This window comes from Lipophrys pholis (genome assembly GCF_963383615.2).
Source record: "Lipophrys pholis genome assembly, chromosome: 8".
NCBI classification, from domain to species: domain Eukaryota; kingdom Metazoa; phylum Chordata; class Actinopteri; order Blenniiformes; family Blenniidae; genus Lipophrys; species Lipophrys pholis.
In genome coordinates, this window is record NC_137630.1 from 10230912 (window position 1) to 10250851 (window position 19940).

At 41.8% G+C, this 19940-nt stretch overlaps 1 protein-coding gene across 1 annotated transcript in view; it reads left to right on the forward strand.

Moving 5' to 3' along the window:
* The first annotated feature begins 690 nt into the window (after window positions 1-690).
* Window positions 691-19940, forward strand: part of tafa5l (TAFA chemokine like family member 5, like) — a 67833-nt gene continuing 48583 nt past the window's right edge. The window contains exons 1-2 of the mRNA XM_080470382.1: window positions 691-1836; window positions 18750-18899. Coding sequence (XP_080326508.1) covers window positions 1740-1836; window positions 18750-18899 — 247 coding nt within the window. The 5' untranslated portion in view covers window positions 691-1739. The remainder of the gene's footprint in view (window positions 1837-18749; window positions 18900-19940) is intronic.

Consider the following 19940-nt stretch of genomic DNA (forward strand, 5'->3'; position numbering starts at 1 on the left):
CACACAGGGGGAAGTTCTCCATCTGCTAATAAAGTGCATATTCACTGGTCATGGAACCTGGTGAATGTGTGCGTATGAGGGGGGTGAGTTATAGTAATGGCCCTCGAATGGCAAGGGAGTCTTAAATGGTGCACTTTCAGAAGACAGACTGGCATCTGCAGGGTTTTAGCCTTTTCTCTCTGACACACGGGTGCGCTCACACAGACACACACATCTTTACACAGTCAGGGAAGTCTCTGTGTGTGCACACTTGAGACCTGATGTGATATTAGACAGTATATAATAATACTTTGAAGAGCTCTCAGGCATTGCACATGCAGCACTAGAGGTCTTATAAAGGAACAGACCTCTCACCATCTTTCTCCCCGACTGCCAGCATGCTAAATGTTAACTATAGTCCCCAGACCGTGCAGCAGCCCTCAAGGGCGTTTTCCACCTCTGAAAGAGGGCATAGACAATCAGGAGGAAAGTAACATGTAACCAGTGTGATGGCGGATGGTGCTGCCTTGTGTTTCCCTGTGGGCTGAGATGGGACTTGTTCATGTATATAAATAAGCATCATCATCTACTGTTTGGAATTTATAGCCTTGGAGCTCAAAGTTCTTTTTCTCACTTTGTGGACGGAATTAGGACAGAGAGAGAGAGAGAGAGAGAGAGAGAGAGAGAGAGAGAGAGAGAGCATATGGCAACACAGTAACTCAGTTTTACTCCGGGTGCAGCGGCAGCACAAGCACCAACAACGACCCCTGCCTTCATCAAAAGGGGGGGAATCCTTGTCTTCGTCGCCGCCTGCATGCAAAGCAGACTGGGAGAGAATAAGGCTGCTTTAACCCTGACGAAGGAGGAAGAGGAGGAGGAGGAAGAGGAGGAGGGCTTGTGTTTTTTTTTCCTGGGGTCCAGGGACCAAATCACCACCACTGCAGACTTTCCATCAAAGGGGTTCACACAGGTGACAAGTGCGCCTAACTTCCCCGCACCGCACGCATCGACGCGCTCTGTGTGTTTGGTCCGTGCGCGCTGCGCCGCTTCTCGTCTTGACGTGACATTTCACTGCGCCGCTGTGCACAAGTGGCCGCACATGACGCATTTGCGCCTTCATCTGTTTTCCCTTTCTTGACTTCATGGCTCGCTGGAGTGTCGCGTTCTGGGGACAAGTTTCCGTTGTGATTGTTATGTTTGTCGTGTCCGCCGCGGTGAACTTGCGCGACTCTCCGTAGAGCCAAACAGAACGCGGCACGGCGGCGCGGCGCGGCGCTGGAAGTTGGTGCTGAAGCGGCGCGTGGCGCAGAGGAAAGCGGCGTTCAGGGGAGCTGAATTTTAACCGCCAGCATCATCAGCATTCTCGTGTGAGGAATCAAAACTGCTAGGGGGACTGCTGCTCACCCCTCTTCGTCTACACACACTTAGATTTTTCTTTTCTTTTTTTTTTTTTTATCAGCCTGTTGGCGAATCTCTGCTCTGAAGCCACAGCTGCGTAAAGTTGGCCAAATCCGGTGACATTGGTAGCCTTTCTGTATGTGTTGAGCAGCCTGGATGGATATGTGGCTCATCGAGGGAATTTGAGAAAAAAAGGGGGGATTACTATCAGTCCCTCTCTTTATAACCTCAAAATGGATGCCGACGACAGGCTTTGGAGACGCCACTGGATTAGCCACTCTTCCACCGATCTGCTTGACATCTGAGCGGCGCAGGCGTTCAAAGTTTGGATAATCTAAAGGAAAGGCTGAAGGTATAGTAGGATGCAGTCTGGGGTGAAGACGCTCTCCGCAGGTGGAGGTGCGTCACTCTGCTGCCTGCTGCTCCTCTGGCTCATCTACTCCCATCTGCTCAGAGAGGGTAAGGACACTTCCAGCTATTTATTACTTTGCCAGCAACAGCCAAGGTCTCTGTGGGCTTCTTATTGGGATGCAGCTGCACATGGTGTGGTCAGATCCTGTGATCCAGAGGGGAAAAAAAACAAAACAATACAAATAAACCCAATCCCAATAATCCAATAATGTTCAATAAAACAGCCTTACAGGGACTTGTAATGCATCCGTGCTCGTTTTTAGTCAATCTGTGTGACCTTGTTACAACTTTGAACATTTTTGCAATCAAATATGTGATACTGAGATTATCATCTTGTCTGAGAGCCCCATAGGATTGGACCCTCTGGCTATATTTAAGCATTACTTAGTCAACAGGACACTTCATAAAGTTTATTATATGGAATTTAAAATGTAGGCTATTGTAACCCCTTTGCCAAGCTATCATGACATATTTCTGCTCTAATGTTGCAACACAAATCATAGTCTGTGAGAGCTTGTACAATTGAGCTGGGTGATAAAGTAACACTGTGATTTGAATGTCAGGTGCACACACTCAAAGAAGAAGCTTGATTTTTGCCCTGGGTGCTTTGTGAAATCACTCTGGCTGAGTCTATATCCAGCCATGCCATGCTTCTCTTCTGAATAATACATCCACTGGTGCAATTACACCTTCACCCTGAAACAGAATAGAAAGCAAAAGGATGTTTCATTGCACTTCATTGGCCGCCATCCATGACAAAACATTCACGGATCCCAGCGCCGTCGCAGACGCAGAGCACTGGAACTTGTTGGGAGATGTTGAACACTAAGTTTGCAGATTAGATCTTTTAATCAAGCACTGGCCAGCAGCATAATTACCACTGTGGAGGAGGGATAGTGCCCACATCAATGTCTTTGGCAGCTTGCCGGGAACAAAAGTAGACAGTGATGTGGGAAATGAACTTCCTGTGTTTTGAAATGTTCTCCCTTTGCCTCTCATTTGCAGTGTTTTCTCCCAAAATGGGGCTGTCACTGGCTCCTTATTGCAGCTCCTGAACCGCCTCTCAAGCCTCTGCATATTATCTGTGGAGGCACAGCAAAGCCTCTCCTTCCCCTCAGCCATTTATTATTGACTGGTTTTCATCTGAAAATGATCTCATTAGTGCGTTATTGTACAAATTGCTCCATCAATCTCTGGTGAACTTTACTATCCTTGATATATTCCCCGGGTAAACGGACTCTCTCCTGTGTGCGGCTTGATGGTTTAAACCTTTAGAAATGATTTGAGGGCTGACATCCTCTGTATGTTGCTCACTGCTCTTTCCAGCTCTGAGCTGAATTTTAAGAATGAAGCATGGAGTATTTTTTTAATCCCTACATGTAATCTTCAAATCCTGCTAAAATCCTCTTTTTAAACTCCTTGCTTTGACCTGTCAGAGCAGCTGTAAAAGCAATACTGGCCAACCCTGCTTTTTTTAATCATCATTTTATCAGCAAGTCTGAGACTGGGTTTACAGTACAATCTATTTTTTAGTATTTATAGCTGCACACCAACGAGTACTCTTCACTTTTTTCCGAATAGCTCTCTACCAATCCCACCTGCACGGTCCCCTGAGGGCCACATGGAGTGTCGTTGAACTTGTGGGCAGAGAGGTGAAGCATTGAGATGGCGAGAGGCCGTTCTGCCTCCACCATCTCCAGAGCTCATCTGTCATGGCGGCCCGGACAGGAAATCAAAGCACGGCAGCCTTGTCCGTGCACGCCATTGGGCCAGCACCGTTCACGATGAATGACCTGTCAGCCGCTCTCAACGTTGCCAGTTTATTCAACGATAAATTTGGAAATGTCTAGATTTCCTCACAAGACCACAGTCCGGTTCAGCGGCGCAGTCAGAGTGCAGGAACGACTTCTCTCTGCTGGGGGGAAATATAGCAGCATGAAGGAACGAGTTGGAGTATTTTCAAACTTGAAGTGAAACCCTGAAAAATGATATTTCTACGATGTGATCACAAATAATGCAAAGACAAGTGCTGACTGGGCTTTTGCAATATAAACCGGTGCCCTTTAGACTCTGTTTTCGTGACAAAGTTTGAAGTGAAAACGTATCAACTTTGTCTTTTCCTTTCAGAAAAGTTTTGCATTTTCAAGGGAAAATTTTGAAAATGATGTCAATTTGAAAGGAAACAGCAGAAATGCAGAAAACAAAGTAGATTTAATGTTTTTGTAATGAAACCACACAAACGTGCTGCAGAGAACTATACGCTATAAACATTATCAATGGGAGTACACGGACATTTGTCTTAACAGACAACAAATTTAGATTGATATTACTGCTAACTGAACTATAAAACTATTAAAATCCACAGAGAATATGGACTGGGAGTCATGACACTCTGGGGGTCGCCATTGTTCTTACTGTCTATCTATTCGCACATGTGCAGAACAACTCCTTACAATGTCCGTGGTGTGCATGCGCAGTAGCACTGTTTCCGTCGTCTCTGTGGAGAAACATCCCAAGCAATTTCAGAAAGTCACGTTTTTTCCCGTTTCCACTGAGGCCCGGTTCCACATCAACGTTTCATGTTGCTTGTTTTTGTAATAAAACCGCACAGACATGCGTGTGGAGAACAATACGCTACAAACAAATTGCGAGAACCCGACATTCGTATGGACTGATGACGAATGGGATGCTATTAGGGGTGAGTCTCAACTATAAATCTAACGATATGGACTAGAAAACTAGAATACGGTCTGCGAGTCATACCACTATGGGGGCTGCCATGTTTGTTTACACACGGATGAACAGAAGGAACTATTCATCACAGGGGTTGGATTCACATGCGCAGTAAGAGCGCTCCCTCGCCTCCGGCAGTCTCTGCAGGGAGGATTCGGGACCGTGAAAGAAACATTCCAACTTAAGAGCCGGTATAAAACCTTCACGGATACGCTATTGTTGTGTAAACGGACCCCGCAAAAGTGAAGAAAGTTTTGCGGACACACTCGTATTCGTTGTCGTGTAAATGGGGCCTAAGCCAGAGTCCAATGGTTTTCAAAAAAAACCCCACCTTGGGAGCCATTTCATGAAGTTGCATTTTCAGAGTCTCTAAACACTGTTGTCAAGTAAACAGACTCCTAATGCGCAACAGAAGTGAAGAACCATATCGCATTACTAATCATCGATTTAAATATTCAAGTGTCTACTCAGCACTTCCAGCATGGGGGCACTCTGATTCCTGAGTTGGATTCCTGGTTGTGGCAGCAAGAGCATGCAGCAGAAAACGTTGCATTGACTTGTTGTGGTAAAGGGAGCAGTCGCGTTGACATTTTCATATCAAAGTAATGAATTACTTGAATGGCTTGTACTCACTAACTAATTTGCCACCTCGACAACACTGATTAGGTTTTTAAAGCACCTGAAAGGTTTTTCTCATGAGTCTTTTATCAAGTAGTGGCACATTTATCCACATCTATGCATCTAAAATGCTCAAATAAACTTTTCGTACTTGAAATTCATCAATAGCACTTTGTTGTTCTAATGAAAGTTTGTTAGATTTAGGTTAGAATAGGTAACATACATAAGTTCAACACATCAAATAAGTTTACTCACAAATCTTGATTAAAAGTCCCCCAGATGAGACACATGTTTAATTTCAGGGACGACCCATCTTTCTACCCCAACCTCCCCCCTGTACAGACTTACTCACTTTATTATTCCATGCTTCTGCTTTGTAACCCGACGATGCCTCTCGCTTGTAGATAAATCACAAATTTAATGCCCTCAGCCAAGCTGAAAAATAGAAAAGAAGTTATTAACAACAACCAAATGGCAGGTAGAAAAAAGCAGCAACAGGTGGTGAGGAAAGTTGAACATCTGTTTTTAATAGGAGCCGATTAAGACCAAAAACACGCCAAAAAAAGCCCAGAAAGCTGATTCAAAATGATTTCTAAAACGCCGTCTTTCTACTTCAAGTATAAACAGGCAATTGTTTGATAATGATTACATAATCAATTTAATAGGACATTGTGATGGAATGAGTGTTTTCCAGTGTGTTCAGTTGTGAGTAAAAACAAAGGAATTGGCTATATGAGCCATATCCTATACTTGATGTCATATCAGTGCAACAGACAGTAATGCTTCTCTTCGCATGTCATAATTAATGTGTCACTTTGATTTGTTTGAATAATCCAATCATGGCAACAATCTATCCTGTCACCCCGCTCTGCGGTTGGAGCTGTCGATGGGAATGACAGCACACATTTCATGAGACACGTCTGCAGGCTGAGCCACTAAATTTTGAAGTGACTCACTGCAGCTTTACAGTCGGAGATCCATTGATGACAGCAGACCCGGCGTCTCTCACCAACCAGGCTGATTTTATCCTGGTAAATTATTCTACTTTTTCCATTTTTAACAAACCGTCTCCTGTGTGGGAGACGTCGAGTCTTCTTAGGACGCCAGAATGATGAATTTAAAAACCTTTGGTTGGTATTCTCTTTTAACTCGGGGAGCAGGGCCTACCCATCCAAGCATTAAACTAATCAGAGTACCAGAGAATTACTGACTTTTTGAAGTGAAAAGGATCATTTCCATTCCGGTCTTCTTCAAGGCGGCATTAAGCATGCAAAGGGGAGACCCGCTTTGATTATGACCTTGGCTGTAAATTGTAAGCAAATCATTGAAGCCTGCTTCTATAGGCAATGGGGGCTACGAGCATCTTTATAAAACAAAATGAAAAGAATTTTTACAGCTAAATCAATTTGGCAGCGCACAAAGCTCATATTTCATAGCTCCCTGAATATGAATTCTTTCTAGCCGTCAGCTTTGACCTCCCTTGTGGTTGAGGGTGGTGCGCTGCTCAGCGCATTCCTGCATTGTTATTTTCTCTGCGGAAATCTCTGAGCCTGAAACTGCTCCATCATTGGCGGAGTGGTGTAAATGATTTGAGTTATGTTCCTTCAGTCATCTGTCCTGTTCCATTTTCTGTCCGATACTGTGATGGTATTTTCTGAGAGGGTATGTGCTTGAATGTTAAAGCCACGGTCCACACACTCCTGTTACTGTACAGTGTTTATTGGGGGGGGGGGGGGGGGGGGGGCATAATAGCTGTCTGATGCTCACTATTTTCTCTGTGCTTGCATTAAAGGAGGAGGGCATCCTGGAGGGCTATCTGAGCCAAATCTGAAGTGAGTTAATGTGGCTGTACAGTCCTCTGTGCACTACATCCAGCAGCCCTGCTGTTCGCTTTTTGCAAGGCATATTGCACATTCACTCTTTGTGCCTCGAGCCGGCGTTCATCCACAACCAATCGTCTGAGTGTACTCCACATTGTAATATCTCTGCAACTCTGCTGCATCGCTGCAACAAAAATCTGTCTGAAGCCGTCTCCGTCATGTGGAGCGTAGCACAGGACAGACCTGAATTACACCGTCAGTACTAGCGAGGGATGTATCTAAGGGGGGAATATTTTGTATTTTAAAACTGCCCTTGGCAATGTCACACAATGGTTGCCTACAGATTATGCAAAAAAAAAAAGAAAACTCCAGAACTTTATGGAAAGTCCTGTAGAATGATGTCACCAAACACCATACAGCATGTTCCTGCTTTCCACTGAGAAAGGAAACCTATAAAGAAAATCTAAAGCTGCCGAGTCCTGCCTTGTCCCAAAGGAGCGCCATCCTACTGCTGCTACTAGAACATTCAATTTGTCATTCCCTGTGGGTGGACCTGTGTACACACCTGACATGAGAATTTAATTTGGGCAAATAGAGCACATCTTCAGCGTTTCAGTCTTCAGGAGGAGGAGGGTGCACTAGTTAACTCCATTTCTCTGCAGAGGAAGATTGAAAGATCACCGTGTTATGATCAGGAAGTGAGAGCTGCAACAATTAGCGGTGAACTGAGCGAGGTACCAACAATAAAAATCACAAAAAAAACTCTCATCTCCAGGACTCACCCCCAGCTGCTCGCACACACCCCTCCACCAGATCCCCTAATTCATTTCTGACTACTCTGGATTAAATTGCATACTTATGTACGATTACAGGTCCTCTGACATCAGCAGAGAGTCGTTCACTTGCATAAATATTGATTGCTGCGGAGTATTCAGATAGCATGTGAAATCAAGTGGTATTCCCTTCATAGCGGGCGCATTAGAATAAGGCACGTGTTTTTGCTCCACTGCTCTGCTGCCCCACGTGTTTTGGCAGCGGAGGATCACGGCAGTGTCAGGAAGCGTGCATCACGGGGTCAGTCAAACATCTGCCTCTCTCACCTGGTGTCCCATTACATGCTACCTGCCACGCTGCACGCGTCGAGTGGTGTTAAGGTAATGAGATGCACTTGGCTGCGGCTGCCTTGACTAGCATATGCTCGGTTAAATAAGATTGCTGTTTGATGTCGTCCTGAGTTGTTAACAACAGACAGAACTGTGAGATGGGGACGGACGCGAGGGGAAGGTGAGGTTGTTGCTCGGCTGTTGAAATCAAGGCTGCGGTGAAAGATAAATTGGATTTGTTTGTTAATAGCAGGAGTGAGGTTATAGGATTCATTTTAGGTTCATAACTAATATAACTAAAGCTGAAATTCCAAACCTGTGGGAGGATGAGGCCAACCCCTTACAGAGCTTGACCACAGCACCACTCAAACTTAGTGGTAATGTTTGTTGGAATGATGGACTTCCTGATGGTTTTTCACATTATAAGATATTATAAGGGGTCATATTATGCAAAATTCACTTTCTAATGGTTTTCCAGCAGAAAGATGTGTCCCCATACCTGGGAATGACGCCCCAGAAGAGACTAACGTCTGTCATCCCTCTCCCTGGCTTGTGTCAATTTTTAAAAAGTGTTTTGCTCCAACAAGCGAATGAGAAATCAAACCCTGTATAGTGTCATCTGGGCTTGAAAAGCTGTTTAATAGGACCCCTTTAAATGCTGATGGGATCCAGAGGAAAGAACACATTCCTATGATAACTTGATGTTTTCCATTTGAAATGCCGATCAAGTATTTACATGTAATCCACAACTGTCCCGAATAATTCTGTTATCTTGCACTTTTTATCAATCAAATTTGAGTATAATCTTTATTTAAAATGCCAGTCAGTGCAAAAGCGAAAAACTAAACAAAAAAAGCAACTGACCAAAGGTACAAAATGTGGCTGAAGTGCTAAGATTAGTGAAATAGGATAACCATTTCAAAACAACATGCACACAGACATACACACACACATTTACACATTTACAATAATTTAACTTCTAAAAATGTATCTTTTAAAAAAAATAATCATCATGATTTCTTATCATTCAATAACTTGGTAAGTCATATTTGAACATCACTATTACTGCTTACTAGGACTGGGCAATTAATCGTATATCAAGTCAAGTTGTGATGTGAGATTTTCTAATTGTAAAAGCTGCAAATGTGAACAGCGCATACACCGCCCGCCCTCCACCACTCCACTATGCAAATGCAGGCACTTTAATCTTTGAATGACAAAATGTTTTAATGAATGGACTGAGCACTTCACCTTGTTGCTAACCAATCATCCAACATAGCAGCTTCATGCGCCAACAGCAAGCGACTCCCCCCCCCTGTCATTCGTCTCACTGTTAGTTTAATGTGTAGAGTATTTTAATTATTGGTTAAATGGAAATTATATGCAAAGTCAGGAGTGTTTACTTGAAGGTGGGTGGATTTTGTTGGTTAGTCTTGATATTTCGATGTCTGCACCTTTCAGCAATGATTCGGGCGTCATTTTGCATTAGGAAATAGGATGTAAACATGTAAGTGGATCTTAGCAGGAGGAAATGGACACACTTCAACGTGCTTGAGGTTTACAGGTAAACTTTAAAGTTTATGTATCGCAAGTCAAATCACAGTATCTGTCAGAAAAATCCTAGTTAGATAGTTTTCACAAATTTCCCACCCCTACAACAACAACAACAACAACAACAACTACTGCTATTAATAGTAGTTGTTGTACTACTTCTACCGTTCGCTCTTCTGCTACTTCTACTTTACTACTACCTCTTCTATGACTACTTCTTCTTTTACTATTACACTACTACTACGGCTAGTACTACTACAGCTACTACTGGTAGTATGATCATGTTGTCACGTTCGCATCAGCCTATTACACTTTTTTTTAAACCCTCTATTTACCTTTTCCTGTGAACATTGGAACTCTACTGAGGAATGGTACTGACCGGTTCAAACATCACAGTTACGCTAAACAACTTCAATAAAAAATTATGAAAACGAAAACCTTGAATGGAGATAAAATCCTTGTGACTGTAGTGGTACCTGAGAAAATACTACTGTTGTTCTCAACAGCTCTTTATTGTATGACAACAGAAGCAATAAGCATTTCTAATCATAAGACAAAGCAAACATGTCAAATAAAGGGATCAACACGAGCGGGGAAACGTTTTTTTACTTGGACTGTGCTGGTGTTGTTGTGAAGTGAGATGAAATATCCATATTGGAGGGAAAAGGTTGGATACATAAATATGAATTTTTTCCACATCACTTGAAGTAGAGCTCTTATTTTGCAAAGCAAATGTTTAAAACACAGTATTTTGCATCTACATCTGCCGGTCAATTCTCTGAACGTAGACCTAAATATATCAGCAAGAAATACATGAAAGATGCTAAACAAAAATATGTGCATATATTGGTATCAGCACCAGGAATCATCTGAAAGAGTTGAAGAAGACCAGCATATCAATTATCTGCAACAAATACTGTATTTTCCCCAGTCCAGTGGACTATATCCACCTGCGCAGAGACTCACATAAACATGCTTTCCATTTCTAATGTGAGAAGTTTAATAACAGTTTTATCTGAATAAATCAAGGCACTTTTGTCCGATTTCAAACTCAACATGATACCTCCAGTAATTAAGATAAATCGGTCTCATTGGCTGAATTAACGAAGCTCTTCTAGCTCTGTTTTCCCTCTCAGATCTTTTAGGAGATGCATAGATAAACCATATGTGTTCAAAGTTGCAGCCACTCATGAATAAATTATCCGTCGGAAGGCAAGGTGGCTTTTTCTAGACGTGGATAAAGGAGCAAGACCAGAAAATATTTACAAAGTCATCACCAATTACTCCCGATTCTGTTCGAAGCAATATCTTCACAGTTCAAAAGATTTGTTGATGTATTTGTATTACGCCTTATATCTTTATTCATAAAATAGAAAACACAAGCCCCTCATATTCCAAGCCTGATATGTTCTTATTGTGTTAAAACTTACCTTTTCTAAACAATCTGTTAAACTGTCTTGGGTGAAACTTCTGCTTTTGCCCCATTCAGCCATTTTTACTTTGTACTGCTTTGTTAATTCTTAACCTCAAGCAAGTTCACATAAAATATGATATTTATTAGTTGCCTAAGCAAAGAGAGCTTAATAACAAGTTGGATTGCACTGATCCCAATACCAGTATCACGATGTTCCAGTACAATCATGCCCAACGCTCAAAGCTTGATATCGACCCGTCTTAAGCTCGTGCCTATTGGCGAGCCGATCATAAGTTAGCAATTAAAGGAATAAGCAGTTTTTTTTTTACATTAGTAATACTAAAGGAAAATGCAAACAAAGAAAAAAGTGGGGCAAAAGTGCAGTTAAATGCTAATTTACTCCTGGAGCACTTACACCACTGAAACCTTTCACGATTAACAGAAACGTACTCAATTCTACACAAAACACAAAGTAAATTTAGTACCTTTGAAATTTCACATGTGCGTGGATTGTATTTCAGTAGATCTTACATCATACCAGCTGGCATTAAACCAGAAATCAGAGGCACATCAGTTTGACAGTGTTGTTATATTCTAGTGGAATGTGTGGCAAAGTCACAACCAGAGCATCTAATAGAAAAATAAAATTTTTAGGTTATTCTAAATATCATAATTATGTTAATATTTATTTGTACTCAACATCAGCGACTCAATTGTATGTACTTGTACTCATATCCTGTTTGTATCAAAGCAGTATATCGCATCTTTCATAGTAGGGAAACATTTAAATCTCAATTTCTGGCTTTGCATGTAGATGAGATATTCTTCTTTCCTCATGCATATTGAATATTTCTGACTGTGTAGGTGTGGCTCAGGTGGAGATCCATCTGTTGCTGCTCCTCCAGGTAGAGTCGTCTTTGTACAACGTGCTGACCCCCAAAAATTTATTCCAACTTCCCTCCATCTTGGTGTTTACGTGAGGCTGGGTGGGGAGATTTTGGCAAAGCACTTCATGAAAAATCCATTAAAAAAAATAGCTGAAATTAATCCACAATCAAAATAACCATCAGCTGCAGCCCTAAACTTAAAGCTTTCAAAATGAAAAACTCAAATCTGCTGCAAGCAGTGGGAGATTTAAGATTGGTGCTGTTTGAGGGATTTAGCCACTTTTAATTATCTCTTTTTTTCCAGGATGATAACTGCAGCCTGTACGAATCAATTGTGGCTGATTACCTGCACAGTTAATATTTATTGCATCACATCACTGCTTCAAATCCTCCTATCCGTTGTGATACATGTTTTTGGGAATGTCCTGGCTCTTCATTGCAGACCTTGCTCCGCTTTCTTCCTGGAGGAAGTCTGTCAAGTCGGAAACATATAAAGAAAAGAACATCATCACTCACACTTACTATTGGATGTCAAGCACAGTCATTAGAGTCTGATTAGAAAACTGGTTAGAATCAATGACAGGATGTTTAACTGGACCCAGAGCTTTAACGGCGTCTTTATAGGGAATTATTCCAAATACAATACATGTTGTAATGAATAATTAACTGCACTTGCTTTACAAGAAGGGGAATTTTTAATAAATATGCTGCAAAACTGTAGTTTGCAGAAGGAACTCCTTGGAATAAAACATTGTAAAAAGCTCACTTCCATCTTTAGCAGCCAGAAAGTAATTACAGTCTATAAAGGAAGATTGTTTTAATATGGAAATGGAATCCGTGTCGTCGTTCATTCATCGCGGCCGTCATATAATTTTATGACAAATTCCCCCGAGGAGGAGGCAGAGTCTTTCTCACAAGCTCCCAATCTGGTTTCAGCTGCATGGGAGGAAATGTGGAGCTGGGGCTCATGTGATTGTGTGTTAAATCTGATATAGGTATGTTATATTGCTTAGTTCGTCTGGATGGATGAACTGAAGGTGAAGCAGCTGCCATAATAGCTGAGGTTGGCTGGAACTGGCAGCTCAGTTAAAGCAGAGCTGAAGACAATGCTGTGCACAATGAGGCTCGACAGAGCTGACATTCATCTTCGCTATTATTTCATTTAGATTTCTTTGTTTCAAATCTTGTTAGTTTGAATTAGTTTTTAGAGCTGATTTTTTTTTTTTTTAAGTTTTAGTTTAGTGTGAATTGCCTTTTGCCGTCAGACTTCATGACTCCGTGTGACAAAAATTAAAATAAAATAAAATAAAACAAAAAAATTTTATTAAATGAAGAGAACTTAAATAAATAAGTAAAATGTATTGCAGCCAGAAACCAAAACAATACCTGATGTTTAATCTGCCACCATACAGCTTTAGCTCAGGTGTCTGTAATGAATGCATGAATTCAATAAAAACATTTTTTTTTTTTTGCAATCATTGTGAATTAAAGTTAGTTTTACAAACACACAGTTCAGTTTAATTTAGGTTATCAAAAACTCATTTTTAAGTTCAGGAAAGTGTTTTTTTTATTTTTATTCTCATTATCACGTTCTTTTCCATTTACTATGATCATTTTAGTTTACTAGTGAAGTAAAAGTAACATATTGTTGTTTTTAATATACTTTGCTGCCTGATTTCACATTCATTACCAAACATCTCAAACACAATTTGAGTTTCATTCTCAGAGCAGTGAATAATTGGAAGAGGAGTAAATAATGAGACTCAGTTGGTTTTCAGTCTCAGGACTCATTCAGTACTCAGTGTGGGGTTGAGTGACCTCGCTGTGCCCACCCGCTCTCAGTCCTGCAGTGACGCACGTCGAATCAGGGCAACATGGTGGAAGTGACCGTGACTTCCTGCTGACCTCTTTCATGTGCAGATATTAAGATATTTGTCTGCCGGTACTTTGGCGATCTGCGCTGCGTCCAATCGAAGAGGTGATATGTAGAGCACATTCTCACAGCTCTGCTCTGAGCCGTGTGTTCAAGCTCCGTACTGTTTGTGTTTGTTTGCTGACACTTTGCACTTGGATAGCGTAGTGATTTGGTGATAAGGTCACCAGGCTGCCAGTCAGCGCAGAGAGCCAGCCTCTGTGCTCTGTATTGGCTTCTTGTCATCCTCACGATGTTTTCTTCTTTCTTTTTCTTTGACGGGACCCAGAGCCTGGACTGCAACCTTGCCGTCCTTCACTCGCTGCCTCAGCCATATGTGCATTTCATCATGTGAAATAGAGCCGAGGCTAAGTGTCTTCACAGCGCTGACTGACAGAAACCCCCTGTCACATGAATTAACTCCTGTACGTATGATGGAGCGCTGGCCACGGCTGCGGGCACTTCACAAAGCAGCTCCTCCACCCACACTGCCCCCCCCACCCCCGCCACCGCCTCTTTATTCTCCTCCTTCAGGCTTATTGCATGAAGCCCATTCATCTGTTCAGTGTTGAAACATGGCAGAGAGCACTGATATCTGATGGCACCTCTGTCCTCCGAGCACCCACAAAGTATAACAGGGACCCGCCTCAGCAGAATGTGTGTGGAGGGTGGGCTGAGTGGTGCTGGTAGGTGGTGCACAAGGGAGGAGGGGGGTGCAATGAAATCCGCATAGCAGTTCTTTGTGGAGGGTATTGTGTTTTATGACTCCCAAGACTGCTAGAGGTAATTATATAATGTAAAAATACACCAGTCTTATCAGGCTATATCACAGAGAGTGAGTGCCAGGGAGACCAGGACCCACTAATCCATTAATCCAGATGCAGATTTATCAAATGTTTGCTGTAAATAGTCATTCCGGAGAGGGAAAAGTGCTAAACAAAGGCTAATCTCATGCTAATATGATCATGGGATGCACTAATGTAGAATCTAGCCGTATGTGGTCACCCGGAAGACCGTCGCCCCCTACTTAGCTTAAAAGGCAATTATCAAGGACATACATGGACACTGGGAACTCGCAGCAATGTGTGTGTGTGTGTGTGTGTGTGTGTGTGTGTGTGTGTGTGTGTGTGTGTGTGTGTGTGTGTGTGTGTGTGTGTGTGTGTGTGTGTGTGCGTGTGCGTGCGTGTGTGTGTGTGCGTGCGTGTGGGTGTGTGTGTGCTGCATCTCTGTTGTCATGTTCGCAGATAAGCTTGTTATAACTTATTGTCTTTGGTCAGGTTCAGAATAACATTGTATGTCTTCCATAACCACCATGTTAATCGCATTTGGTACTTTTTTAATAGCTTTCGCAATAAACAAAGTAAATACCTGAGTTTTTTTTAACAACTACTTGGCCTTATTCTACATCTACCTCCTACCTTAAACTTCCTGTGTGTTAGTTCGAATTTGGCTTTGGATTTACAGGACGCCGCCAACTCCATTTCAGTCTGAACACAGAAAACGAGAAACACTCACTGAAACACATAGCACCTGCACATGTGCACCACAGTTGCAGTAAATAGATTTTCTGTACGTGTGTGGGTAGATCCACAACAAAGATTAAATCTACTACCATTTACTACAACATCACATTATCTGTGTGCATGTGCATGTTGTTGTTTCACAATAAAATAACTATTTGCCAACTAGTGATTCCAGCATGTACAATTGTGCTTTCAGCACATTACTTTTCCAAAACACCGTTTCGATGACATTGGTCTGACGTAAACTGGCCCTTATTGGCTAAACATTGCTTCTTTTGTGCTTTCCGAAGCTATGAGAGGTCACCATTTTTATCCATCTCCATCAGTCGACGCTGCTCAGGCCTATAACACACAACAATAACAATGGCTCACTCTTTTCAATCCAATAATTTTTCCTCAATAAAAATTACATTTACTACCATTAAATGCAAAATCACATTATCTGCGTGCACGTTGTTGTTTGATAACAACATGTTGCTTAAAGCATGTGCAATGTTGCTGTTTGCTTTCTTTGTAATTACTGAAGTGAGAAGAGTTCATATATTTTAGCTTCTCTCTCAGTAAATGCTGCTCAGGCTTACTACCCCATACCCACGGGATGGATAGAATCTGACTGTGGTCACACAACAAGCTTGGAATCGACTCTTGTGGTGGAGGAGAATGGATCAGAGGCAATAACAATAGACTGACCCCTCTACTGGAAACCATGATTCTTTATGGCAGAGTTCAACTTAATAGTTGCACTTGAGTAAATATCATTAAAGTACAAATATGGTTCATCCTTTGGCGACGTTGAATATTAATTGCACTTCATTCATTACGGCACTGAAGCACTGACGGGGTCATAAGTCTTTAAACCTCACAGTTTCTGAAACTCGACACCCTCTGTGCCGGCTCAGTTAGTTTTAGGAGCCATTTGTGTTGATCAACAGCCGTTTCAACCTTTGCCGTTATTGCTCTCATTTTATTCCATAGAGCAGTTAGTGTCCCACTTAATGAACCTTTGAGGGTGTTGGGGAGTGACTGTAGGCAGCAGCATTAAGGAGCGATGGTTGGTGAATGCCATGGATTGACCTTATAGGAGCTGCAGCGCCGGCTCTTCTCTAATCTCCCTTCTCCGCACTGATTTTATTTCACTGTCAGCCTGAATGGCTGTCTTTGGCAGCTCTCCATTCAATAGAGAAAAAAAAAAGAAAAGAAAGTATGTTACTTTTTCCAGATGATTACAGAGGAAAGTTAAGGGAGGGAGACGAAAGTTTCTTCTTCTCTCCCAGAGAGTAAGTTCCACTCCGAAAACTTTAATGGTATTTATCATACAATTAATTGGAAAAGTGATGAGTTCAAGATGAGCCAGATTTGTTTTGCACACACATTAATCTGCATTGTGTTGTTTATTTTTAATTCTCAGCGGTGGTGATAAGAGAAACGTGTCGTCTGCGTAAAATGAAACATTCCTTCCTCCAAATGTGTTTTTGTAAGCAGCAGATGCCCCGAAGCACTTTATTGTGATTAAAGCTTGTTTATCTATAAACACAAGACTATTAACAGTTAATAAATCGCCAAAACATACCGGGAAGGCCTGAATAAAAGACAATTAAATATGTTCCCTCGGGTCCCCAAATAATTTACACAAACATAACTGCCGCCACAATAGGTGTTCAGTAAAAGTGTTACCTACAAAGTGTCACACAAAGGTTTCATTTATTAAATCGAAACCCTCAAAGCATCATTGTTATGGCTCTTTTGTTCACCTGTGGCTGCTGTAAAGTTTCCATTGTGATTCGTCAGCTGCATGAAAACCTGGACAACAGTTTGACACAGACGATCGAGTTCCGAGCTGCTCTTGTTGCTCGAGGATCTTCATCTTCAATATGCAGGATTTGTGCTCCACTAACATCGCACATGGACATGTTCCTGTACGTTCACCTTGCACTTTATCTCATTCAAGCGGTTTATCTATTCTTCAGTTTCCTGACATGAAAAATTCTGTTTTATCCCATGTGCTTGCTTGAGGCAGCCTCTTCGGCAGCTGAAGCCTCCTTGTGAATTGTGACTTTTTCCCATTTCTGTAATTAATTTAGAGGTAACACGCTGAAGAGCTTGCTTGGAACCATTTTGTTTGAGCACACGTCTGTGGCCAAGGAGTTATACAATAATATGAAGTGCCAGGAGAGCTCTAAACTATCGCTCTCTTTGCTTGGATGGAAGCAGAAGGGAAGACGCTTCTGTCCATTTGCTGTCTCAGTAGAATTAAGCTTGCCTTGAAATTTAATATTGCGGTTGTACATTTTTTGATTCATCCACTTATTATAATGGTCAAATGTGGGAATAATATACATGCAATGTGTTAGAATATGATCTGTTATTGAGTTTTGCAATCAGGCTCAAGCCACTGGATTTTTGTGCTTTTTCTTTGTGGCAAACAGGTATGATGTAATATTGAAATAATTCAGAGAAAAACGTTGCGTTATCAGGGGCAATGTAATTGGCAAATATGCTGGAATACAGAGTGTGAATGCATAGTGCATGGGGGCATAAGTCACTGCACTTCATTCAGGGTTTTTTGATATGTATTTTGCAAACGATGATTCAGCAATGACAATAGATTTGAGCTATATTATGCAGCTCCAGTCAAATCATAAAAATGTACTTTTCTTGAGTGAAAAGTGACTTAAGCTAACTCCATGGACAAATTCATACCAAGTATATTGGATTAATAACCAGAATGTATGTTACAGTGTGGATTTGGTGTCCTTCACCAAGCATATGAGCATATTGATGCTCCAAGTCAGAAAAATCTTTTACATTTTCTCCCAAAAGACAAAATGGGTGATTGTGTTTGTGTGAGCAGGTCTGTGGTCTAATTGGTCAAAGTGTTGGCGTTTGGTGTTTTAAGGGGTGAAGATGTGAAGATTTTAGGTGTGTGTGTGTGTGTGTGTGTGTGTGTGTGTGTGTGTGTGTGTGTGTGTGTGTGTGTGTGTGTGTGTGTGTGTGTGTGTGTGTGTGTGTGTGTGTGTGTGTGTAGGCTTGTTAACTTCCAGTTATGACCCTACAAATAGAAAATATCCTTTTTACAGATTCTTTGGGTGAGATTTTTTGTTTTCCACATGATGACTGTGAGACACTTTTTATCAACAGAGCAACCAGCTGCGCTGCATTAAAAATAAGGAAGCGTCGCAGTGTTCCGCTTTCCTGACAATAAAAATCTTTTTTTCATTTCTGTTGAGGGGATTTTATATAAAAGTATCAAACTGTTCAATGCTGTGCAGACTAAGAAAGAAAGAGAAAAAGCTGCCTGTTGTTTTGACGTCTGGACACCAGTTGCTCCCCTGTAATATGTCCATCACGGTCTCATTATGCTAATGTGATGTACTTTGTTCCTTGCTGCTGTGTTTGGCAGGCCAGTTGGCGGTGGGAACCTGTGAGATAGTGATGCTCAACAGAGACAGCAGCGTACCCAGACGGACCATCGCCAGGCAGACGGCTCGCTGCGCCTGCCGGAGAGGCCAGATCGCCGGGACCACCAGGGCGAGGCCGGCCTGTGTGGACGGTGAGTTGAATGAAGAGAGAACTTACCGTGCAACAATTTGAATGAATATATCGTCTTTGTCATATTTGAACTCCTCTCGACCCACGAACAATAACTTTTTGCTGACCTAGATTTTGTGGAATCGACCACATTACAGTTACATACAGTTAAAGCTAGAACATGTTTGTAAAGCAGCCAGGTTTAATGATGTTTTTAGGATTAATGAACTGAGCACATGGTTTCCTTCTGTTTTATGTTCATGCTAAGCTAATTGGCCACAAAGAAGGACTTTAAACTTTATGGAATGACTTGACATGGGATCAATTTAACCAGAAGTTAGTGTGTAGGTCCAAAATGAAAAAAAAACCCAACCCAAAACAATACAGTACTTTTTGTATTGTGAGCTTTGCTCATCCTTCAATATATGTTTTTATTTATTTTCTTTATAGCCTGACACAAATCAGGACTCTTGGTCCCAGTCAGCCACAGAAAAAGCTGTCTTTGGCTTGCTTTGTTAAAACAAATGATAAAGAAGCTGCCAACTCCTACACAAATGTGAGCCTCACGCATTTAACTCTAAACTTAATAAACTTCCCATGTCTCATAATAAAAGAGTTCACCCAAGGTATAACAGCTTAGTATTTCATAGGTGCGATTAGGAAACCTTCTTTTTAAATGTGACTTCCACTCTGTAACTGTTGCCTGCAAGTGTCCTACATACACACTTATAGTTTTGCTTAAGTGTATTTTAGAGTCAAAGGTTTTGATTACTCCATGCTGCATTCATCATATTATTCTTACTTGAATTACTACTAATTTGTAAACTCGTGAAAATAGCTTGCACTTTCAGTCTGCTAGGTTTTGCCTCTGCAACTAAGACTATTCGTTTTGGTTGAGGGACACTTAACATTATTAACATGGGGCGGCGTAGCTCGATTCGATTCCCATCTCTGCCATCTCTGCCTGCCTACATGCCGAAGTGTCCTTGGGCAAGACACTGAACCCCAAAACCACCCTCATTGGCGTGACAGCGCCTTGCACAGCTGCAGCCTCCAATGATGT